The 25982-nt window shown below is 45.5% G+C and overlaps 1 protein-coding gene across 1 annotated transcript in view; it reads right to left on the bottom strand.

Annotated features, from left to right (window-relative positions):
* MEGF8 (multiple EGF like domains 8) overlaps window positions 1-25982 on the bottom strand; it is a 399920-nt gene that overhangs the window by 325020 nt on the left and 48918 nt on the right. The window contains exons 2-6 of the mRNA XM_086933057.1: window positions 20262-20827; window positions 14645-14808; window positions 10616-10822; window positions 10347-10527; window positions 9729-9817 (exon numbers count right to left, since the gene is read on the bottom strand). Coding sequence (XP_086789183.1) covers window positions 9729-9817; window positions 10347-10527; window positions 10616-10822; window positions 14645-14808; window positions 20262-20430 — 810 coding nt within the window. The 5' untranslated portion in view covers window positions 20431-20827. The remainder of the gene's footprint in view (window positions 1-9728; window positions 9818-10346; window positions 10528-10615; window positions 10823-14644; window positions 14809-20261; window positions 20828-25982) is intronic.

The following is a 25982-nucleotide window of genomic DNA, read 5'->3' as shown; positions in this document are numbered from 1 at the left end:
GACTGGAAAATGCAGTCCATCCGTAGGCAGGTCGGTCGAAGGGCTCTGCAGTCTGTAGCGGAGGAGAGATTAGGACAGATGAAGATACAGTCCAGAACTGCAGATGTAGGAGGATAGATTTGCATTAGGCGAGGGGAGGTATGGAGTAATGGCCTGTGGGGGTGGGAGGGCGAGAAGAAAGGAATGAGGTTGAGACAACAACAGGGGCCAACAACGAGCACAGAGAAGAGTGAGGATAAATATGGGGTGAATAGATAGAACAGGGAGAGAGGAAGCTAAACAAATGGCAGTGGCTAAGAGGAGGGAGGTTAGATTATCACATGGGGTGGAGAAAAGGAGTAAGACAGACCAGGACAATCGGTGAAGGTCTCTTGGGAGAGTCTGGGAGAGTAAAGGTGGAGGTTTATGGGAGGGAGTGAGGTTGCAACAGGGGCTGTAGGTCAATAGGGGAAAGGACAAAAAAAGTGAGAGGACATGGCCACTGAAGGTCACTGAGGCAGGGGCGGGATAGGAGTGACATCGCAACAGGTGCTAGTGATACACAGGAGTGGCAGGGAGAGGAACGAGAACACGAAAGGGGATGGGAGACTACAGAGAAAAGCTAAAAGAAATGAGAATGAGACAGAGGCTACATGTACATGGAATAGGGAGGTGGAGTTTGATCACGACAGGGATGTGGCCCTTGGAAACAGCAGGAAGAGGGAGAAGAAGATTTGAGACTGCTGCAGCTGTATGTGATCTATGGGGGCTAAGAAGGCAGGGATAAGAGTGCAACAGAGGCTAAACACAGAGGATTGATATCACATGAGGGACCAGGGGTCACCAGGGTGGATAGAGAGAAGTGTGACACTGACAGGGCTGAAGGATCAGCACGGGACCAGAGACAAGTGAGATCATAACATGGTCAGTGGAACGGGAGGAGAGGAGAGGAGTGAGCTAGTGAGAGGGGCCAGCAGCAGTTATGGCACAGAAACTCTTACATATTCAGGAGAATAATGAATGTGCCAATACTTTCCTCAACATCTCGTTCATCCCTTTGTCTCTAAAAGACATCAGCTCGAGTAAGTTTTATGAACATCTTGCTCCTGCCTGGTCTTTGCACTGGCTTGTAGTACATCATGCAGCCAAGCATATACCACTTTGCTTCATCTATGATGGTCTAGGTCACATACCCCTCAAACAATTTGTCCCCTCACTAACTGATATGCTATTTATATGCTATTTACCCCAAACACCTTTATTAGGTTTTGAAGGAAGACTGGCAGAGCCCTGAAGAAGTTGAACAGGTTATTTAGCTTTGGTAACACTCTTTCTGGTAGACAGCCTATCCAATGACAGATCCCACACATTAGAATACTCCCCAGGGGCCAGGCTGGAAAGGTTTCACCAGAAATGCTCCCACATGCCACACAGACACTGTTGCAGGGATTCTGCGGAGTCACAGATCTATGTTTGGGATCATACGACCGTAGTAGGCAGGGACAGAGTCACCAGAGTACCCATGAGTCCGGGACCAACTAGCTATAGTGTCACTTGCCCTCCTACTGACTCACACGAGGAACAAGTGATTAGATACCAGAAAACACAACACTCCCGACCATCTCAGCAATCGCAATTACAGGACACACCCTTTCGTCCTCACACTCATATTAGTCCACATTAAGTTTTGAGACTCGAGAAACGTTTAAAAAGTGTATTTTAATTATTGTGCTCTAGTATGCAGTATACGTGCCACAACAAGTAGGAAAATGCCTAATACAAATATGGCCAGCACAGCAAGTAGTCCGTAGATCATAAATGGAGCAGTCATTATAGTGTAGCCTAAGCTCTCTCCCCTTCAACAGGATTATAGATCATAAGATCTCTGGTGTTCGCAGCAGACCCCCCCCGTACCTTAGTCTACATGGATGAAAGTTCTACATCTCTGGTGCTGACACAATCTTTACCATGGAAAGGTCCCTCTCCAAGTGTGCGTTGCCTATCTGTGCATACCTATATGACAAAAGTACGTGCTCCCAAACAACAGCTGCCTTTTCATGTTTTGTCTAGGTGCTAGAGCCTGAACAGAAAAACAAGGGGCACTGTTGTTCAATCTGGTCTACCTGTTCAGACTACATCCAGGGAAAGAATAGAACGCAAAAACAACAATGTGTGAAAGTGCAGTGTGGCACAAAGAAAAATGCGTTTGTAGAGTAACATGTGCAAAGCAGAGGACAGTCTGTAATGTGCTCATTATAACATAGGGAAACAACAATGGGCCTCTATGGGACATATGACAACACTGTCCTTTTGATGGATACTTATAACCCCAGATCGATCACCTTCGAATACTCCCCAGGCGCCAGACTGGATCTAGGAAGCCCTCACCAGCAATGCTCCCGTGTGCTGCCCGGTACCTCAGAGTTCACTCCATAGCACCGCAGAAGTGCCGGAGCAGAGTCACTTATAAACACTACCCCGTGCGCTGATGGCAGCTTCTTGTTTGTCTCTTTCCTCATCCTCAGACACATTGCATGACCAGTTGGTAGTACCATTGTGAAGATTACGATCATTTTAGATGCTAAAAATAGGCGATGCCAAAGAGCACAGAGGTGGGAGGGCAGTGAGGAATTCGTGATTAGATAGAATTTCCACCAGAAAGAGCGTTGCCAAAGGTAACTAACTTCTTCTTCTGTGTTACCAAAGATAACCAGCTTCTTCTTTTTGTAAACCTCTAAATGCAGATTCCTCACCTTAGAATAGATACCAAAGTAGTGCCTCCCCAAGGCAAAGGCTCTGTAGAGTTGGCGGAGCTCAAAAGGTTCTGCAGAACTGTGCTGGTAAAATGTCCTTTCAGTCAGACCTTGTTGCCAAGGCAGTAGTGCTTCATGAATGTCACAGCCTTGGAGATCTCAAGAACAGGCGTTCCACGTGCCACATGAGTGGTACCAGCTTTGGCTCTGGTAGACGGAGCTCTCAAACCTTCAGGGGGCACCTTGATAGGGTCCTCTCCTGCAGCCTTCCTTTTTGTCCCGCAGAACCCAATAAAAAGCTGATCATCCACTTAACAGTCTTTGGTGCAATCAATGTAAAACCTTAACGTTCCTTTGGGGTCCAGCGGATGAAGCCTCTCTCTCCTCTATCGAAAGGTGAGGAGGGGCTAACCACACTGGAGGAGTGATGGATAGATTACCCCATGTTGCAGGGAGTCAACTTAAGGCAAAAAGGCCACCCAAGTTCTCAGCTTAACAGGGACTTGAAGCAACACTCATGTGACAAGGTGAAAGGATTGCAATTATAGTATGGGCCATGTGTCAAAAATTCGGAGACAGCAAATTACAAAGTTCCGCGAATCGCAATTAGGAAATCACTATTTCTAATGTAGGACACTTGTTGAGCTACAATTCACAGCAATCATGGATGGTGGCCTGCTGGCGGCAGCAAACCACCATGTCTGTGATTGCTTTTTAATAAAAGAAAACATTTATTCTTTGAAATGCAGCCAGTTTCCTTAAAAGAAAATGGGAGGTGTTTCAAAAGAAAAATGAATCTTAAAAAAAAAATGTTTTATTAAGTTTTTATGAGGAAAAAAAACCATACAATGCTGAGGTAGTACAAGAATGGAAAGTTAGTTCAGTACATCCATAGGAGAACAGTACATTCCACCAAGCAAATAGGACGTCAATAATAGTGAACATGTCCACAATAACCAGTAAGGAATCAAATCGGAAAAAGGGGTGGGGGAGCAGGTGCATCAATCAGTGGCCTTATCAGTGTCATTAGCATCAAAGTCAGGAGAATAGTTCTGAGAGGTGCTCAGATGTCCTTTGTCCTGGAAGTAGGAGGCTGAGGGAGGCATATAGTTCACTGATCATAGTACTGCATATCGTTCAGCCAATCAGCAGCGGCGAGTGGCACATAACTGCTCCATAGAAGGGATATACGTCGTTTAGCTAGGGGCACGGCCATGACGGTGAACCTCCGAAGGCCGGGCTCAAGGGTTTAATATATCCTGGGAGAGCCATGAGGGATCTGGATCTAAGTGTGTTCTGGCATAGTGGAGATCAAAGCAAACATGGCAATCCAATTGGTATGGACAATATTGCATTTCCGGGAAAGATGCACGCAATCAGTATTGTCAGCCGCGCACCGGGGCAGTGATGCAGGTGTGTGGGGTCGTTGCGGGCCAGAAACTTGGAGGTAGTATATGCCCTGTGCAGGAATTTATAATGCATGAGTTTGTGTCTGCTATTTGAGGATACACACTAATTTGTGTGTGCAACAGTAGGACCACGTCTCATCAGGGATGGAGTAGACTAGGTCACACTCCCATGCTGCACGAGCTGGTTTATGTGTGAGGCAGACACCGATCAAGAGCGGTCAACGGACGATATCACCAAGGTGAAAGGAAGGAACTCATCTAGTTCTTCAGGGTAAGTGGTGAGTTTCTCATGATAGGTGTTGCAGGGGCGGATGAACTTCTTAAAAGAGGGTAGGGTCCCTGCAGACTCAAAGGCGGTACGCAGGTCAACCTTACCATTTGTAAAGAGATCCCCTATGGTATGTAGTGGACGGGCAGAGAGCGCCCATTATACCAATGTCCTGAGTCAATGGAAGCCATGGGATGTTGTTGAGGGGAATGAGAGGAGAATATAAAAGGGCAGTGCCCAGAAGTTTGAACCAGGCCCAGCAGGTCGGGGAGAGAGAGTGAATGTCAGAGGGTTCTAGAGGTAAGCCGCGGGGTAGGACCGATAAGGGCGTTTCCTGTGCTCGTTTGTGTTCAAGTTTGGAGGTATGGCAAGTGTGGCGTCCCGGTGGCACCTATGAAAACAGAAATTACATTGAGCAACCAAAAATAAAAAAGGAGTTAGTCGCTGCGTTCGAAATATTTAAAAATATAGGAAGAAAATGTGGCAAAACTACCCTCTTGATGATGGCTATCTGACCAGCGATGGACAGTGGGAGAAGGATCCAGCGATCGATCTGTGTAGTGAGTCTGTTAATTGCCGGGCCGTAGTTGAGGAGACTCACCTCCTCCCTCGGTCTATGTATTAGAAGGTATTTAGTGGGGGGGATCGGTGCACCAGCTGAAAGGATATTCCAGAGTGCAAGAAGGAGTGGCATCTGTTAGCCAAACTTGCTCCAATCGATTGAGAGGCCGGATAATGCCCCGTAGCGAATAATATCCTGAATAATAGGTGGAAGACGTGTAGGAGGATCAAGCGCAAAGAGGAGAATATCATCTGTGTAGACAAATGCCAGAAGGGGTCCCTTTAAGTAGAAGTGCTACGCGGAGCGTGGGCGGGCGATTACCATCCTTGGGAGCCTCAGCATACACCTTTGAGAGGTGGGGTATTAATACCTTCTTTAAACGTTTTATAGAATTTGCCGGTTTGGCCGGAGAACTTAGATCTACCCAAGTCATCTATTGCCTGGAGATTTCTTTGTGAGCAATGGAGAATACTAAAAACTGCCACTGCCCATCAGTTATCTATACCCTAGCTATTTCAGAAAGATAGGAGGTAATCACGTTGGTCTCGCCCGTCAGGCATGTGGTGTAGAGTTGCTTGAAGTAGGATCGAAATGTTTGGACTATGGTAGCATCATCAGTGGCAGTGGATCAGGTCTCTGTAAAGACACTTATGATATAAGAACTCTGGTAGTTGGGAAAGGGTAGGTGCGCGAGGGTACGACCAGGTCCCTCACCCTAGCGACGGGCCCGGGGGCATTTGCTTGAAATGGACAATTCGCCATCAGAAAATTCCCAGAACTCCTGCAGTAGTACCTAGCGACTATGTGACAGTAGGCTGTGCACGGTGCCAGCCTCAGAAGAATTAGGGTGAGGAGCTCTGGCCCCACTTTGGCCAGATCATCCTGAATGCATCAAAGGGTTCCTGCATGTTTGCCTGTGCAAATACCCTGGTATAAACTCTGAAGGCTTCCCAAAGTGTAGTGTTTTTGGATACAATACCGAAGTTCAATTCAAAGTAGTCATTGATTGAGTCTAATTGTTCCGATCTGAACACAGCGTGGAGTAGTGCGTTTCCAGGAAAGCACCATGATCATGTTGGGGAGACAGGGGATGGAATAACTAATGTGATATGGACTGGGGCATGGTCAGAAAGTGCGCAGGGAAGACAGAATGCTTCTGAGAGCCAAAGCAAGGCAGTGCAGGATATGACACAATAGTTTATACAGGACCAGGTGTCGTGTGGTGTCGAGTGGAATGTGAAGCCCCGATCGTAAAGGTGGCAGGAGCGTCATGAGTCTTTAAGCAGATGCCTGTCCAGAATGTCCTGCAAAGTGCGGTGAGAGCTGGGTTTGGTGATCGTGGGGGAGCAATTGAGTCAATCGGGGGGATGACAAGTGATGTTAATGTCACCCTCTAGGAGGACAAGGTAAGACGCGGAAGCGATCTAGTAGGCCACAAAGTGTGATAGAAGGCAGGTGAGTCTGTATCAGGTGCTTAAGCATTGAGGGGAAGGATTGTCTTGCCAGCCTAGGAACCCGTCACTAACATATATCGGCCATCTGTGTCAGCTAAATGATGGTGGTAGGTAAATGGCAGAAACCAGTGAATTAAAAAGCAAACCCCTCAGGATTAAGTGCTATAACAGGAAAAGAATCGGTTTGCGCCCCATGCAGACGCAAATCTTCAATTCTCCCAGGGGGACATATGAGTCTGCTGGAGAAAGGCCGGTTTGAAATTGTGTCTATTGATCTATTGAAAACACCGGTTACCCTTTCTAGGGTTGTGCAGCCCGTGGATGTTTCCCGATAGAGACGTAAGGGTTAATCCTGAGGCGTCACTAGGGTGGCTAGGTGTGTAGGGAGATTGTATTGAGCGATAAGAGGGCGCCTAATCTCCGCAGTGTATTGATGGGGTGTACCAATATGAGCACCAAAACGAACATGAACATACAACAAAACCCTCCCCACTCCCATACCAAGGTCCTCAAGGGCTGGCGCATACGCAGTAAAACATAAAAATAACATAAAAGAAAACAGTTGGTGTACACCTGGGGGAGCGTGCACGCCACAAACAGTGATGAGAAAAGTTAATGTCAAAGAGGGTTTCCAAAGTGTTACAGTCATCACCAAAAAATAAAGTGGGCATGAACTATGAACAAGAGTAGCATGGTGAGGCGTAGGAGCTGGAGGTAGACGGCTAGCAATAGGTGAGAGTTCAAGGTGGCAGTGGCCGGTGGTTCTGTGTTGGAGTGGGGTCTGTGCCCTCGGGCAGGTGGTCTGCCTGGACATGTGGTTGATTCCTGCTTATAGTTTACAGAACTGGGCTACCTCAGCGGGACTGCTCAAAATATGCTGAAGGCGGAGGCGCGCCACATATAGCATTCTATACTTAAGGCCTTGCTTGCGAAGGCGGCTTTAGAAGTCATGAATTTACATCTGGCCTACTATATAGCAAGTGTTATATCTGGAAAGAGACACAAGATGGTGCCTTGATAGTCGAGGATGCCTTGCTTGTTGGCCAGGGGGAGTACCGTGTCACGGTCCTGGTAATTAAGGAGTCTGGCTATAATCGGGCAAGGAGTGGCGCCAACAGGAGAGCGTAGGTCCAACGAGTGGAAGGCTTTCTCCATCCCAAAAGTGTCTGTGAGGGCCTGGCGACCAAAAGGTTCGACCAGCAGCTTTCCAACCGAGATCCGGCTATCCCAGCAATGCGTAGGTCGAAACGCTGGGATCTGGCCTTCATTCTTTACCAGAGTGATCTTGAGAAGATATTCCACTTTTGCCTAACAATGTCAGAGGCACCATCTTTCACATACGAAATACTTTGATCCGCTACGTCCCAGCGAGTGGTATGGCAGTCAAGCAGCTTAGTGACCACTGAATGAGTCCAGGCGCGTGTCGATAGATTGGAAGCCAGCTCCCATGATGGCAGAAGTGGCATCGAAGGATAGTGCAGCAGGGTCTGAGCAGGGAGGATCGTCCGTGTCTGATAAGGAATGTTGATGTTGGGGATCTCGCACCAGATCAAAGGTCAGTCTTTTTTGCTTGGGGTCTCCTCGACCCATGATTGCAGAGGATAGACCAACAGGTAGTAAGATGCCGGCGTAGAGTATGGCCTAAGGTAAGGGCCATAGCAGTAGCTGTACTACAGGCAGATGGAGGAACAAAGCCAAAGCATGGGTCGAGAAAGCCAAGACCAACAAATGTAAAGGGCAAAGACGAGCTGTGCAATGCCCAACATCCTGAGGCAGAGGCAGCAGAGAAGGCTGAAGTGGGTTAAAGGCTGGAAGGGCCGCAGTCAGCAACAAAGCCGTTGGGGGGAGGGGGGAATGCAGCGCTATTCATTATCTCAACTTCAGAAGCAGGACGACAAGGCCAAGAACAGAGCTTCCTACCAAGGGGGCAGTAGTTTCAGGGCCACCGATCCGCAGCATGAACGAATTGCAGCCTATCGGGGATGATCAGGACCCCATGAGAGAGTCCAGTGCCACCAATGTCAGACTCAGGGGGCCCTCACAACATGCACATTAAGAGATGTAGGAGGGGGGGGAGGAAGGGGGGGAGGGGAGCCACTTCAACAACTCCAGCAGAGGACTGTCACTGGATTCAAGCTAGCATAGCTGATATGTGGTGACACCTCGAAACCAGTCCTAGGATGCTTGCTTCCAGTCCAAGGAGGACCAGGCTTGGCAGTTCGGGCTGGACTGTTCCCATGAGGCACAGGGTCAAGACTGATTTGCATATGGCTGGGACCAAACTGGGGTGGCATGGTGAGCAGAAGAATAATGATGGATTCAACCCAGATCTGTGACTGGGAGTGAGTGTTTGAAAACTTTCAACACTCCATCCATAATTTCAATTTGTGTTGTTGCTATGTGCGCCCTAAGTGGCTAAGAGTATGCCCTGACACGGGTCCCATGCTCGCTGCGCCACTGGATTCAAGGTAGCCTGGATGATGAGGAGTGATGCCCTGAAACAAGTCCCAGGATGCTCGTTTCCGGTCAAGAGAGGACCTGGATTGGCAGCTTGGGCTGGACTGTTCCCAAAGGGAGCAGGGTCAAGGCTGATTTGCATATGGCTGGATCCAAACTGGGGTCACGTCGTGAGTGAAATAACGAAGAATTGAACCCAGATTGGCGAGTGTTTGAAAAGTTTCAAGAATCCATCCATCATTTTATTTTGTGATGTTACTTTTCTTTTTCTGACTGCAGAGTTAGAGGATTTTGTAAAGTGAACTGCCTGGTAATCATGCTGTACAAAGATAATGAGATGAAAGGCTGTAGATGTCAGTTTTGTTTCTAACAAAACAGTTAAGTATATATTGTAAATGAACTGTAGAAACATTTTAAAAATATTTCAGTAGTTCTGAAAGGACATTTTTTGCAATGTTGTGTGAAGAAATAAAAGAATTTAATAGGAGTAAAACAAATCAGAACACTTACTTGTGGTGATGTGCAAATGATAAATATTTTTGCTGAAACCCAATTTCCACAGATTGTTTATACACGATAAAGTTCTATCAGTGAAACCACGTGTTAGGGAAAGTTTGTTGGCAATTCAAGGAAAAATTCATTGGGCCTGCACAGCTGTATAGTCCAGCTGCACAGGTCCAGATGGAAAACGAGTAAGGGTAGGATGGAGTAGATACACAAAGCCATAAAGAGAACTATTGTCCAGACACCAGATTGAGGGATAAGGGAAGACTAGAAGAATCCAGAGTCCATCTAGGGAAAGAACCTAAATGGGATGGACTCGGAAGAGATTGACCAAAGACTTACTGGAGACCCACTGAGGACTCTGCGTTCCCAGACATTGGAGGTGAAGTTGTAGAGCAGCAGATCACCAAGGGCAGAGTTAAGATCTTGACCTGAGAAAAGAGATGTGTAGCTGACATTAACAAACAGCAAACACTCCACAACCAAAGTCATTGAGAATACAGGACAAGGAGATGGTATATACCTCGAAACAAAGGGGAAAAGACAATTTGTGTGATAATGACAGACCAAACCCCTACAACCCTAGATCAAGCAACTTCACCCCAGAATCCAGGAACAAACGGAGGAGAATCATTTCATTCTCATTTATATTTTCTCTTGCCTCCCCTTATACCCAAATAAATTTACTCTACATCATAGGTAAAGGCCAGAAGACCTTGGTTTCCATAGATACATCGACCCTTCCATCACCCCTACGATTAAGAGAACAAGGTTACGGACATCTGCAACCTCACTGAGGACATCAAGATCAGGGCAGATAGAATCCATTCCAAATGTTTAAAGAGAGTTTCCCCAAAACAAAACCACTCTGTTTGGCAAAGAGTCATAAACCTATTCTACTTTTCAGCCCAGACATGGTATGGGACCAGCTCCCACTCTAGCTGTTTAACTTCTTCTGACCTCCAAAGATGTACAAAGCGTTGGTCGGTCCCAAAAAGCCGCCAGCAGCAGCTGTGCGAGGTGTGAACTTGGCGTCTTGGCTGCTGACATTGTACCACTTTCCTGCCTCCTGGTTGTCGGTCAGAGACAGGTTACAAGCCTCACCCACAAAGCCAGGGTGGCACTGGCACCGGCGGGTATCCTACGGGTGAAAGAGAGAGGGGAATCAGGTGAGGGTAACATCGCCAGACATTCTAAACCACAGTTAAGCATGAGGCAGGAACACACACCTCGCTGCAGGATCCATGCTGTGTGCAGTATGTAGTGCAGTCTGGAACAGCGCAGCTCTCTCCACTCCAGCCGGGGAAGCACCGACACAGACTGGACTCTTCACATGAGCCATGCCCAGAACAGCCCAGGGGGCAGAAGGAGAACACATAGGTGGCATTGAAACCAAGAAGATTGTAATTGGCATCACTGAATAGATGAAGGAGCATCTGAATGAGGGAGAAAAGAAACATTAGATAGGCAGAGATCTTAAAGGAAAAGATAGCAGGAAGAGAAGAAGGAGAAGACAGACATTGGCAAAGCAGCAAAAAAAAGAGGGAACGAAAGATGGGGAAAATGAAGACATGATGGGAAAGAATAACGGAGAAGGCGATGGAACTGAACAAATGAGATGAACATCAGTGAATAATTGGAAAACGAGGAACAAACATTAGAAAATGGGGGAGATGAAATGAGAAAAGAAGAAATACACAGGGGCAGAGTAGAAGGGGTAAGAAATAAGAATAAAGTAGAACAAGAAATGAGGCAAGAAAAGTGAGATATCAGCTACAGAGGAAGAGCGGCTGGAGGGAGAACAAGGAAGAAAACAGAAAAATCGGAAAGGAAAATGAAGAATACAAAACACAACAGGATAGTGACATGAGAAATTCAAGAATGGCAGAGTGCAAACAAACACAAGACAAAAAATGTTGGTTTTAAACGGAGAAGAGAGAAACCTAAAAACAGAGCAACAGGAAGAAATGGGTGAAGATGAAAAAGAAGAATGAAAAATAAGCTGTAAAACAAGTAGGTTGAAAGAGGAAAGTGGAAGAAATAAGAAAAAGGAAGGTGAAATAAAGCAGGACAGAGACACTAGACCAAACCAAAGAACAGAGCTGATGTGAGCCCTAAGATCCAAACACTTCTTCTGCAAGAGCAAAGAGAACAGGTACAGCTACTCCACCAACAAACAGCTGTTTTTCAGTTTCTATAAAACAAAACAACTGAAATACACTCTCTGTAGCACCTAAGAGCTTTCGTACAGCTTCTACACCAACAAACAGCTCACGTACACTCTATAAACGTGCTAAGGGCGTATGTGCCACTTCTATACAAACACAACACTGAAGTACAGGTTCTGTACCAGCAAAGAGCTCAAATATAGCTGTACACCAAGAAACAGCTCCATTTAATACAAAGAAACAACTCAGATACACCTTCTACATCAGCACCAAGCACAAGTATAGCTTCCATAACAGCAGATACATGCACAAATCACTACTACAGAGTTAGCCCAAAAACAGAGCTAGAGTATAGCACCTCTGCTAGCTAAGAGATCAGATACAGCTTCTGTATAAGCAGTAAGCACGACTATTGCTTCTACACCAGCAAAGAGCTCAGGTACGGCTCCTCAAGGACGAAATACCAACGGCACTGCTTCTACACCAACAAAGGCCTTCGGGTACAGCTTATGTACAAGTAGAAACCTTCAAGTATGTACGTATATGGTATTTTTATAGTGCACGTCTAGCTAAAAGGCAGCGGAGCGCTGTACTTGATCAAAGACAAGTATAAAGTCAACAAGCAATAGGAGAGGAAGCTGGAGGGTGGGCTGCCAATGCGCTGGGATGTTGTGGTCTTTAAAGAGGCGAGTCTTCAACCCTTTGCTAAAAAGTGGGGACCGCTGGGGCAGTCATGATGTATACAGGGATGTTGTTCCAGATCCTAGGTGCATAGCTTGAAAAGGCCAGATGTGCGGTTTTCTTTTTCAATTTCTTAGTCAAGTAAAGCTACTCTACCAGGAAGGCAATAGCGTACAGAGCGTGTGACCGGAATGTGAAGCACTGCGGCGGCCTACCATGAGGGACGTCACCGTCCTAATGACTGGTGAGGTTGGGGGGGGGGGGGGGGGGGGGGGCTTTAAAATCGGCCCACAGTGATTCAAATGGTGGCGGGGGCGCCCCTGCACTTTGAGAGACCGGATTGCTGCTGGGTATCGTGGCATTCCAGGGACTTGCCGGACCTTAACATGGCGGCCAGAAGCTCTTTCACAACCCTAATCCCAGCGCTACTCATCCAGATGCAGGCGTGTCCCCGCTCGAGGCCCCCCTCGAGCGAAAGAATAAAATGGGTACGGCTGTTTCTAACTCCAAGGTCAGAATCCCTGGCCTGACCCCAAGATGGCTGCCTCAGCTTTCCCTATCACAGGACTCCGAACAGACCTTGATCACATCCCCCTTTGGCTTATATGGTAGCACTAACTCCTTCTCTGGTTTCTTTTACTCCCTCCCCACACCTCCTTCTGTTACCTCTATCCTCTTAGCTTATGTATCTATTTAAAACAGTTTTTCCCAAACGTGGAGACCTGATCTGATGCCCGGTGGAGTTGCTAGACAGCTAATGAGGAGTTTGTTCCTGGTTTCCACCTCGACTTGCACATACCCAGCCGGATATTGGGCACAGTTCTTCCTCGTCTCCCTGCTATGGCTCCCTCCTCCCCTCTTGCCCTACAAATTCTCTCAACCTCATTGTTTGTTTACTGTACCATACTACGCTATTGCAACTGATGTAATTTGTAACGCAATGTTCCTCTGGTATGGTGCTCCGATACCTCCGGTCTAGCCAGCGCTATATAAACCTTTTTAGATGTCCCTTGTAATGCAGGGATTCTCTGGTTAAGCGCTCTGATACCTCCGGGTCTAGCCAGCGCTATATAACCTTCTGAAATCAAATAAACTAAAAACTGGTTTGCCTGAATGCGGAGACCTGAGCAACATGGCTGATGCCCGGTGGTGCTGCCAGACAGCTAATGAGGAGATTGGCCCTGGATTCACCCTGGACAGTCACCTACCCAGCCGGACATAGAGCACAGTTCCTCCTCGTCTCCCCGCTATTACTCCTACCTCCCCTCCCTCCTACGAATTCTTGAAACATTATGTGTACTGTACCTTACTATGCTCTTGTATCGGATATCACTTAACGCAACAATCCTGAATATAAAGCGCTCCGATACCCTATTGGGTCAACTTTGCGCTATATAAAACTTTATAAATACATTTTTTTTTAAAGGAAGCTAACTGGCCAAATACAACTCCTATACCAGCATGTTCAGCTGTAATGTACCCTCAGAGGAACAACACACCCAGCACAGAGGCCCAGAGATACATGCAAGAAGGCACTAGGGAGCTGGGGCTGTGAACGGTGTGGTTCTAGTCACAAATATTTGAAACAAAAATAGATGAGGTCATCAGTATTCATATTGACCTCTACACTGGGAACAAGCGCCTATAAAATATTAAAGTGAAAAGAATGAAGAACACATGACAGCTGTTATTCCGAAGAGCAGAAAGGACATTTATCTTGGCAATGAGATGACTGTGCAACTAAAAAAAAAACTAAAAAAAAACACCTCCACAAAGAACCTAAATTGCTCTCGTTCCAAGAAACACCACACTATTAATCGACAGAAAGCATACAACAAACACATGGGATAAACTTGAAGCTCTTTTCCTAAAACAGCTTGCCCTACTATAAGATGGAGGACCTCCAACATGGATAGAAAGAACTTTAAAAACTCACAACCTTAGAAACACAATTTCTTAGAGGCAGAAGACTTCAAAGGAATTCCAGAAAGATACTCTAGGATCCTATGACATACAATTCTGAGGCAGACAGAACACCAAAGTACTGTCATACCTTTCACCTTGATCAAAGGATTTCTTGAACTTCCTCTGTTTTCGGACAATATAGTGCCATGTAGCGGTCTGTCGTCTGCAACAACTTGGGCCTACGAACCTCAATTGCTTTGATGAATGGTTAACTACCACGCTTCTCAGGAGTCCTCCTCTACACAACCCTACAGAACAGCCCTTCTAGCTTCTTTCAGGAGTTTCCCTACTAATTTGACACTGGCTGTGCTTTACTGTACCTCCGCCTTGCTCCCTGCACCGATTACAGTTCTCCCTTTTTAGAGTTCCATCATCAACCTGCCTGCATTTTTGGTCAGCCAGACCGCGCCCATCTCCTAGAATTCTGAAGCGCTGCCCACATACCTTGCCGGAGGTGGCCTCTATGACAGGGGGCACGGTGCTACCACTCAGGCTGGCGAGCAGGGGGCTACTGTAGGAGTCTCCGTCGTAGATGAAGAGATAATCATAGGTGCACTCAGTGTCCATGAACAGGAAGGTGAGGATCACACGGTAACTGCTGCTGGGAGCTGGAGGTACAAGAAAGAGATGTTAAAACACACACCGTGAGGAGGCCTAGTGATGGAAAACAGGGTGAAGATGCAAAGTGAAGCACAACACAGGAGGATAGCCTCTATTCAACTACCATCACTCCTCCGACTACAATATAAGACATCTTCAGTAGGTGCAGCTCCTGCTCTCTGGATTTGGCATCCACACTGGGCTGGCACGAGATGAAGACCCCTGTTTTACCAGAGCACCTCCTATCTGCACAGCTCATAACTGCCCTGCACCATACAACTTGAAGCACTATCGCCTCCAAAACCACAATCTTCTCTCTCCGCTCCGACACTTTTTGGCGCACTTCTAAATTAATATACAACAACAAAAGAGCGGCTAAAGTGTAACCAAGTGAAACCTGGTAGAGCACGACAGCAATGGAAAGCCACCCAAGTTTATAAAAGAACCCTCACTCACCGACCTGGTCGGTGACATGCTTCATCATAGGGTTCCACCAGAGAGGCCGAATGCCTCCCTGGTGTGCTTCTACGTCTGGTTTACAGCGGAGCAGGATGCTCAGGTACGTGTCTACGTGATGGTGAAAAGGGAAGGGATTTTAAAAGGTTACTGGTTCTAGCCTATCAAATAATTTATTAGAGGCTGACCAGTGACCATTAAAAGAAGTGAGACGAATGTCAACTAGTTCAGTAATGTAGCCAGTAACATCAGATTTAAATATGTAAAATCGGTCAACATGTTCCTTCTTGTAAATGCAATTAGCTAAGCATTCTTCAGGACCTACTATCAGTTTCACGGCGGTATGCGCACCCTAAGGTGCATCTTAACCTGAGGAACTATCTGTGTAGTACAACTCACAGGAATACCAATGAGGTCTCGCGTAGAGTCAAAGACCAATAGAACATTAGCTTACACAGCTGATAGTTTCATGGGTCCAACAGGGAGGGGGAGCAAACACCAGGGTATTTCCCAAATCGTGCGCTCCCACAAGGTAACCTGAAGCGGTCTGCCCTGGCCCGGATATCCACTCAGTAAAGGTGGCTCTTTTGGTGCCCGACCCCCCACACCACTTCCTAGTCCCGATTAAGACCCCAAAGTAAGGTGCCAATCAACCTTCTCTGACCAAGGGGTCAAAACGTCGACTTTCCATTTTTAGCGATACCTACCCACAATCAACAGACCATAGTTACTGTGTTTTCATTATATGGTACAGGATTCTACAATTGTTAGAAATGTATGGGGCTATATCAACACGCCCATGTGATGTCAACAATAAATGTTTTATGTGGCCACATTTGCCTTTTGAAACTGTTCTACACAACCCCAATTCCTCACCAACACCTACCACTTCCCTTCCCTCTACTTTTCGCCTCACTTTGGGCACAACTTCAATCTGTATAAAGCATATATACATGAAGGGTATACAAATGAGGATGTGAAAAAACAACATTACTCATTCTAGTTGTGTTAGGAGTCATATGTACATGATTTTTGAATAATTTCAGAAGGAAACGTGGCATCTGGGAACTAAGCAACAAACAAGGTGCTAACGGATTATCTTCCAGTTCCATTCTTGATGGGCCAGGGACCATGCAGGGCTCGCCGGGGACTCCGCCACCACGTGCTCCGGTCATGGACACAGCAAGTGAACGTTGTCTGGGATATAGAGTCAAAGTTGAATTTAACTCTAGAGGGTTTACGATCTATGGCTGATATTTTCGTGTCGACCATCCTGAACCCTAGATCTGCATGAATGCACCTAAATATCACACAACAATCCTGTCTGAGCATCGAGGTGGTGTGGAGTGCAAAAAAACGATGGGTTTAGGCCCAGATCTCTGTACTGGGGTGAATGTATGACACTGTTCTGCATCCTGTCCCTCAACTGTTGCTTTTGAAAGTTACTTGAGCCAAATAGTTTTGGAGGACTGCTTCACTAAACCTTATCGAAAGTGGCCTAACAACCCGGATGAGCTCCCGCTACCCAACCAAGTATCACGAGATATACAGTTCTCCCTTATGAAGGCAAATAGGGTAAAATACCTGGGTTGAATAAGATTCCGGACGAATTCCTGTCCCGTGATTTAGCCATCAAAATGTAAACTTTCTTTGCAAATCCATAACTGTGGGTGCTCAGATTCCAAATACTTAGGAAGGGGCAGAGATAATCCTCATGTAATTACAGATCAATAAGTCTTAGACATCTTACAGAAGGTCTATGCGAGAATATTTTTATTAGAGTGGAATGATGATACGAAAACCATGACCCCCTACCAGGCAAGTTCCAGAGTGAAAAGCAGCATCATAGATCAAGTCTTAAGACTCATCATAATTATTTGGAAATACACTAAGCTGGGGGATAAACTCCTATATATAGCTTTTGTTTACCTCAGGGTTGCCCTCAACTTAGTTCCAAGGGGGCTCGTGTCTCGCCTGAAAGGTTGGAAGCTCCTGAAGCGTTGTTTGCCCTGCCAATTATACTTCACAAAGATAACTATGCTCAAGCTTGTTGGGGCAACTTAGTGACTGTATCCAAGTATGTAGAGGGGTGTGGCATGGGTGCGTTTTGGCCCCTACTCTTCTCATTCTTTGTGATCGACCTCAAAAGGGACCCTACTCAACAGACACTCCTAAGTTAGACGGGGTCTGCATCCCAGCTCTTCTCTTCACCGACTACACCTTGTTAATCTTTCAAACTCCTATGGGTCTGAAACAATTATTGAAGAACTTTCACAATTTCTGTTCATCCAAGGGGCTGGAGTAATACATGAAAAACAAAACACATGGTAGTCAGATCCCACAAGTTCTTCAAAGGTGATATACAAATGGATAAGGAGAAACACGAACATGTCTCTAGATTTAAATACCTGGGAATAATGCTGTTATAGTAAGGCCTCATGGTCCCCCCCATATTCAAAAGCGGAAGCTGTGCTTCAGTACCTAGCAGCGGCTATTCATGAAATACACCAAGCATCATTCACAAGATTTGCACTCCCTGCTACAGAAGTGTAAACATTAAAGACACAACATGCAGTGCTTTAATGGTGCTGAAATTTGGGGCAATGCCGACTGCGAGATTCTGACTCTGATCGAGAACAGTTTCGTTCGTTCTCTGGTGAATCTCCCTAGGAAAAAAACCCCGATCCCAATGTTTTTGGATCTAGCCCTTAACAGGGTGGGTTGTATTGCTAGGTTAGGACCTCTGCTATACTGGGTGAGGTTTTGGTCTACTGAGGAACCTGCGCCTTATAGGAATGCCGTGAAGGAACTGTTAATCTTAGGTGCGAATACCATGTTCTATGGTTTAGACACATGACAATGGTTCTCGAGGTTGGGACTCAAAAGGTTCTGGACTAGTCCTGAAGATTTAACTAAGTCCTCTAAGAAGCAACTAAAATATTTATTGGGAGTATGTCAGAGCTAAGCAATTTTGTAATCATACAATGGGGAGACTCACAGAAGAGTTCTTGACTGTTAAGGTTACTCCATGTTATGTTAAGGTTACTCCATGTTACGAGATATTTAACATACCACAGTACAGAAGCTAGACGTTTCTACCTGAAGTTCCATTATAGCATACTAGAAATAATATCTTATCTCCAAGTGGTTTTTAGGAAGCCAAAAAGACCCTATTGATATATGCCTAATGTGTTCCCTAACTTGTAAGGAAAACATTCTGTAACGTGCTCCTCTTTTGTAAGGCCTTCGCAATCCCAGAAGCAAAGTGGATCAGACGTCTATGTATCAGGCTCGGCTTTAGACACCGTGATGAAGCTTTAAGGGCCTTGTAGAATGACACATCGATCAATATTGTGTCCTCTCTTATCAGGTCCTTGTTTGCAGTGGGGATATTGAGGGAAAACAAGGACCTGAAGTTTTAGTCCAGACTGCACTGGATACATAGGTTTTCAGCAAGTTTTTACCAGTTTGAAACTGCAAACTATTTTTAACGTTTTTACTGTTGTATATTTTTTATATCCTTTTTCTCTAACAAGACTAATGTAGGGTATGAATTTGCACTTTACCAGGTCTAGTACTACTATATCATTATAAAACCCTACTGTAGCTATTGGAAAATCTCTTTCTTCTAGAGGGGCATAAGCACTTCAATACAATTTTAACGGACCTATGATTATGTATCAATGGGCCTCAAAAACCACCTGATAGTATCAGCTTCTCCACTTATCCAAAGGTTTTAGAAACTGTGGAGTTGTAGGTCATATGACCCTCTGCAGGATTTGGCAGACTGGTGTTTTATCTGTATTGACAGTATTTTTTATATTAAGATTTTAATTATTGTGTTATTGTATTGTTTTTGATGCGTAACTTTATGGATGAACTTCAGAATAAACATATTTTGACTGACTGAGTGAGTTGGACACACAGAAAACATGTGTCTAGCGTCAAATAAAGCAGCACAGAGATTGCGAACAGCCAAAAGAGGCCAGGCAGAAAGACCAGCAGGAAACTGGCCTCTTCTAAGGCTTGTGAATCAGGGAGTGATACTAAATGCAGCAAAGTAGTAGTCACATCCATTTCCCTGATCTTATTACAGGCTTTCATGTTTCCATTTAATGTATGTGACCCCACATTCCAGAGCGGCCTTGCAGTTTGGGGTGATGGCATAGGAGGGATTCTGTGGTCACCTCAACATTACTAAACCAGCTAGACAAGAGGGTATTGTGTGGTCCTACAAGAGTTATCCGTTGGACAATGCACTAATCACAGGAGCAAAAGGCAGGTGACCGGGGAGAATGAGGTCCCAGGAGATCTGGGCTAGGGTACGCATGTGTAAAAGATTATCCTGAACAATACTTTGATGAGGAATGTTTAATATACTACACAAAGCGAAATCTATATATGACACTTTATCCAACATGCATCCTACAACTACCATGCCGAAAGCACTGCAACTCTTCCAGTGTTATCACTTGGGGGCGTGGCAAAGAGGTCGAACGCCACCAGGTCTGGAGTTGGGTTGGAGACAACGAGGCAGCTGAAGTCACACTCGCCTCACATTTTGATGCCATTTATTTTCTCCTTCCTTTACCTTTATACATGAATGTGAGAATAATTCACAACTAATAGGCAATAGATAGCTGTCGGCACAGGAGCCACATAGGACAATGTGCAGCAAAATGGCGTTCAGTGAGCAGCTTAACAGCGTCTAACTGCAGTTTTCCACACTGGAGCCATCCCGTGTTTGCAGGACAGCCACATGCTACATACATCTACATAGAAGAAACCAAATGGGAATTATTAGTATATTCAGTGGTTGTTTGGAAAATGGGGGGTTTCCAACACTGTTTAACAGAGTTTAATGGTATGCACAAAACTACTAACCACAATATATAGACGAGTTCAGTAAATGAAAAGGTTTTGAAAACATAATTGTAACAAATGTTTGTATTTTCGAAAAAGATCCTAATTCAGTTTGACTGGAGGAAAACCACTTTTTACTGACCTTTGATTAGCCACTCGCAGTTTCCATTAACAGAATAGTTTCCGGGTCCATCCGTGACGTATCCAGAGGGGTTACGCAGCACATGCCGCTGCCCCTTGCAGTCTCCGGCCACTGCCTTGTGCAGCCCAGACAAGGCCAAGCCTAGGAGAAGGCTGAGCCAGAGCAGCATTCTGTCTTCACAAGATCCTGCCCCCAAAGACAACAGCCCCACTGGCGCCCTTCTACGAGGCACAGACCAAGGCGGCCTCCTGCAGCTGGGGCACTCACTGCCTTCCTTGCGTCACCTTGGTGGCAATAAGGGCACCCTTGCATCTCACAGAGCTGGCCGTGTGGACCTCATACTTGGGGGGTGTAGCCGCCTTTGTCCAGAGTCCCATTTTTCTTTTGAGGTTTCCAGGTCGCTAACATGGTCACCTGACTGCTTGCTTGACCACCGCATAGTCCCTGCCATGCCTCAGCTTTGGGCGGTTGGAAGTCCTCCTCGCACCAATGGAAGGTCCAAATCACACCCTTCACTCTCTGAAGAAACGTCCATCTTGTTTTTACAGAGTATAGGCCTCATCATCCTACGAGAAAACAAAAGACGTAGAAACATCAGCAAACCTGGATTCACAAAGATGACCCCCCCAGCCAGTGCACAAAGGAACCCCCATTCCCAGACACAACATTTATTGAATAGAAGCAAAATATGGTGCAGAAGTCAAGTATTGTGCCTCTTAAACAGCTTTCAGAGGTGTCTCACAAAGGACAGGCCCTGCTTTAAGAGTCCTGGAAGGACACAGCAAGGCATCTGTGGGATTGAGCAACCCCTTCCTGTTACCCAAGTAACCGAGTGCATCCAAACACAAGCCAGGGAGGCAGTATTCTCACTCATGCCAATGCACAGGGATCCAGAGCCCACCGGCCAAGACTTGCCACAATGCCACCCCCGCATGTCCAAGTGTAGTGACGCAGCTCTGTACAAGTAACTCATTAACAATCCAGAGCATGCAACGCAGCAACCCCACACGCTTCACAGCAACAAACATGGAGGGGTTTCTTCGATTTATACTTTACAAACATCACCAAGGAAGCATGAGCACAAAGAAATATGAACCAAAAAAGGCAAACACATCAGGAACAGAGGCGGACCTTTCAAGAGGAATACATTTCAGGGAGAAGTTATTGCAAGGAGAAAAAATTAAACCTGTTCAACAAAGTTTATAGTTGGACATTCGCTAAAAGTAACATTTAAATAAAGGGGTTAAAGGGGCTGAGAGATATCATAGGGGATAAACTAGCGTATGCTTTCAGAGAAGGGTAAAAGATAGGGGCTGGGAGGATAGGATAGGGTTTGGTATTTGAGGGAGCTCCTATGGTTACAACCCCTAACGGGGAAGGCAAAGTCAGGGTGTCTACTGCCTTTATGGCATGCAACGAGCGACTGGCAGCAGTTGACTTAAAACACTCATGTATACAACACTTTTTGGCCCACACCCATGGCGCATATGTATGTATCAGAACACTAAATTATACCTGGGGGTCAAAGAAGGTAAGTCATTCAACATGGATCACAAAACCAATATCATGCAGATAACACCAGTGAGAGAACACCATGCATACTAGTTGGCCAAGTCAAGGCTCAAGAGCATATGGAGAAAATTATTCCCATCAGAAGCCACACTGTACCGCCCTCTTTCTCATCATTTGGGTTCTCCTTACCCAGGAGACAATAATAAAATCTGTTTTTCTACCCGATTCACCTAATTTTAGTATAACCCCTCACTATTTCACTCCTATCACAATACACTGCTTTTTTTCAGTAGCCATTCTTTGTAACAACACATACTACCCACTTGCCACATCTATCGGTCACGGTAACATCAGACCGGCCGTTTTGTCTCCTGGGTAAGGAGAACCCAAATGATGAGAAAGAGGGCGGTACAGTGTGGCTTCTGATGGGAATAATTTTCTCCATATGCTCTTGAGCCTTGACTTGGCCAGCATAAACTAGTATGCATGGTGTTCTCTCACTGGTGTTATCTGCATGATATTGGTTTTGTGATCCATGTTGAATGACTTACCTTCTATGACCCCCAGGTATAATTTAGTGTTATGATATTGTGTTTGGGGTGTGTACCTGGTTGGTCGTTAAACTTGCCCTTAGACCCTCCTCATTGTTTGTTGTGTAAGCATATGTATGTATGCCTGCCTGTGTAGTAGAGATCTAGAGCAAAGCCAACCAAACATAGTACAGCGTTCTGAAGATCAAAAGCAAAGATACAGTCTAGAGTGTCTAGTGGAGAAGCCTGGTTCTAAGGGTGCCTTTGCCTCCCATTGAGTGTGCACTGAACTGTGTAGAACCAGGAGACCAAATGCAGGGAGATCTGTGTTCATGCAGGACAATGTTCATAGGTCCGCACAAGATGCTGCTTTTTTCCAGCCAGCTCCCCACATTCATATTTGCCACAACAGATATATTATTTGTCCTCTCACTGAGACTATACATGTCTGGTAGCGAAAAAATCACTATTTCCTTCCTTTCCTTGTGTTAAACTGGCCCTCACATTTCTGGCCACCCGGGTACAAATGGCATACAAGGTGAGGCGCTCATAAGGTGTGGCATTCACTGAACAGGATTGAGTTAAAGGAGATTTATTTAATGAAAGTTTGTTGATATTTTAAGGTACGTGTGACCAATATTTGGTACAAATGAATCCGTATAGGCCCACGGTGCAAAACAAATTCTTTGAGTTTGAGGTTTTTATTCTTTTTTACCATTCTTTTTTGAAGGAACGCATTTGGATAATTCATTCTCATTTTTCACAAATACCAGAGTACCACCGAGCACGGCGGTTCACCTGGTGGGTTCTGCTGAGCGGATATAGCTGTGTTATTCCCCATTGAGAATCGGGGAAAACTAAATGTTACATTTGTTTGTAGTTCACAGAGGAGAGGTACTCAACGATCGCGTCCTTGGGCAGCAAGAGGAGTTCTTTGGACTTCTATCTCTAAAAGGATCCACAGATTTAAATGGTTGTTTACCTTTAGTAACAGTGCAGTCTAGTACTTACCCTCGCATGCCATTACATTTTTTCTTTAATATGGGAAGGCCCTGCAACTTCCATACATAACAGGCATCTCCACAATCCAAAATGTGCAAAAATAAATGACTGCGCCAAGTGGATTTCTCCACAAAGATGAGACCTACTGACTTTGCCAATGCTTGTATGTTCACAGCCATCTTGCTTTGGGGAGTAAAAATGTGGTGAGAGTGGTGACTGGAGAGGTTAAATAAGGTTTTGGTTGGAAAGTTAAGACCATTGTCTAGTGGGGAGAAGACAAATAAGAGAGACCCACGAGCAGGCTGCTGCAGTCATCCAATTTACAAAGTACTACGCAATTGATTAGAACTTAAGCTATGTGAAAATAGAGCAAAGGACTTGTTTGGCCCTTTGCAACAGCCGCTGCTGCAGCACAAATAGTTCTCTTTAAATTAAGGGGATGGAAAGCATTCATATTTCTCACGAAGGATAAATTCAGGATGTCAGGTGAGAAGAGGATCATTGCAGATGAAGAGGGCCTCAGTTCTGCAAGAACCTGACATATGGGGCCGTAAAGCCATCCAGTGATGCAGTAAGAGATATACAATTACAGGAGGGGACTTTGGGAAGAAAAAGATTTAAAAAAGATTACTGTTGAAGTCAAAACAGTAGGTTACGTCATCAAGAGATGTGGTGTGGAAGGGGCTAACCTTGGGAGGACACCCACTGGCAAGAGGTGGAGGGGGAAAGCTTAAGATCCGAAAAAGAAGACAAAAAGGAAGACAAGGACAGTCACTAAAGGGCAGTACTAGTGATGCTGCCTTTGTGGATAAAGTAAAGTAGGGTGAGAGACATTATCAAATGCTGCAGACAGTTCGTGTAGTACGAGGCAGATGGTGCGACTCACGAGGTTGGCTACATGAGTGATCCAGTGTCTGTTGGATTAATGATGATTAGAAACATGAATGCAGGGCTTATGAAGTAACTATGGGTGAAAACCAAGACTGCACAATGCAGTCCTAAACTGAGTGCGAAGAAGGAGTGTTAAATGTGTGTTGTGTGGGGATAAAGTTACTTATTATACGTGCAAGACTTTGAGGATGACACTGAAGCAATGAGGATTTTGCATCATGTGCGGCTACAGATAATATCCCTATGGCTTATTTCTAAAAGTCTTGATTTCCTGAAGTCTTGTGTTTACAAATTTAGCAAAGCTGCTTTTTTCATCTGGGTAGTCAATGAGTAAATACCAAGTGTGCTTCAGGGTTGTGGGATTGTAGTAGAAGTCGGAAATGTGAATCAGGTGGTGGTGGGGGGAAATCATGTGGGTCAGCAGAATGTTGCAGGGTATGATTGAATTGGCTAAAGGGTGCGGTGTGTGTGCACAAGGGTGTGTGGTCATCATGGATATGGTGTAGCAAAGTAAATGCTTCCTTTTGAAATGGGGTAGGAGCTGGATGGGGGAAGGGACCCCAGTTGTGTACGATCTGTACTGTGGCATGTTCAGAGAGGGGCCACATACTTTCCATGACCAGATGTATGTATTGTGTTTTTAGATCACAAGTGATCAGATAACAGTTGGGAGAAACCTGTGCTCTGCAGTTGGATGCGGAGGCTTAGGCTGAAGCACTCATTCAAGATGAGAGGAGTAGTGAGCTAGAATAAGTCTATGACATTATCAGGGTCCTCGCAGAATTACCCGATGGTTCCTGATGTAAGACAGAGTGCTAAACTTTAATTCCGAAGGGGCAGATGACGGAGGTGGAGTGGAAATCAAAGATAGAAGGGTGTTGTAGGTTAAAAGAAGGAAACCTTTTCAACGATTTAAGTACAATGTCAACCCCACCACCTATGCAGTTGATTTGTGGTGCGTGACAGAAGGTGACAGTCAGTGTGCATGGTCAGACTATTATCCCGGACATTCCGTTTATGGAGTGTTATTTAGTACATCAGAGTTTCTGATCCACTCTACGACACCTAAAGTCCTAGAGTAAGCTTCTACTTGGTTACTCAAGGATACTCTCAACTGTCCAAAGCAAGTAACTTGGCTTTCTAATGGCAGTGAACCAGTACTAGCTTCAACTGGACAACCAGTCATAAACAACAGGGCCCAGCACATGTACCTTTTAACCACGGACTACAATAAGACCACAAAAAGAACTCATAACAAGCTTGAGAATTTGCAACATGCGATCAGAACAATGGAGCTTTGTAGGCATGAGCAGGCATACTATGACCCCGACGCCAAGAATACGCAGAGTGATAAATCCAGGATCAGAGGGAGACAAAACAGGTTTTGGGGAAACTTTGAGGGATACCATGATGAGATTGTCCAAATGGAGGGTGTGAGAGCCATGTGGACAATGGCACAATGTGAAGAGCCGAATGCACACAACCGCATGCTGCAAGGACTCAATTGTATATATATATATATATCACTGAAATGGTGAGAGAGCATGAGCAGCTTATCAGGAGCTGGGAACAGCACATACTGTTATGAACTTAAGACAGATGGACAAAGTGTTTGGAACTAGGTAAACATGCACAGTTAGTGCACAGAGTCCACAGTTGACACATTACAAAGAGCCAGGAGCTGCAGTTGAATAAGCAGTGCTGGAAGCAGCGCACAGGCAAGCTGTAGGAGGAGGTTAAAGCCACAAGTGCATAAGGAGCTGGGATTAATGCATGGACAAGCAGG

This window comes from Lissotriton vulgaris, chromosome 7 (assembly GCF_964263255.1).
Source record: "Lissotriton vulgaris chromosome 7, aLisVul1.2, whole genome shotgun sequence".
NCBI classification, from domain to species: domain Eukaryota; kingdom Metazoa; phylum Chordata; class Amphibia; order Caudata; family Salamandridae; genus Lissotriton; species Lissotriton vulgaris.
The sequence above is the reverse complement of the archived record's forward strand: the minus strand, read 5'-3'. Positions and strand labels throughout refer to the sequence as shown.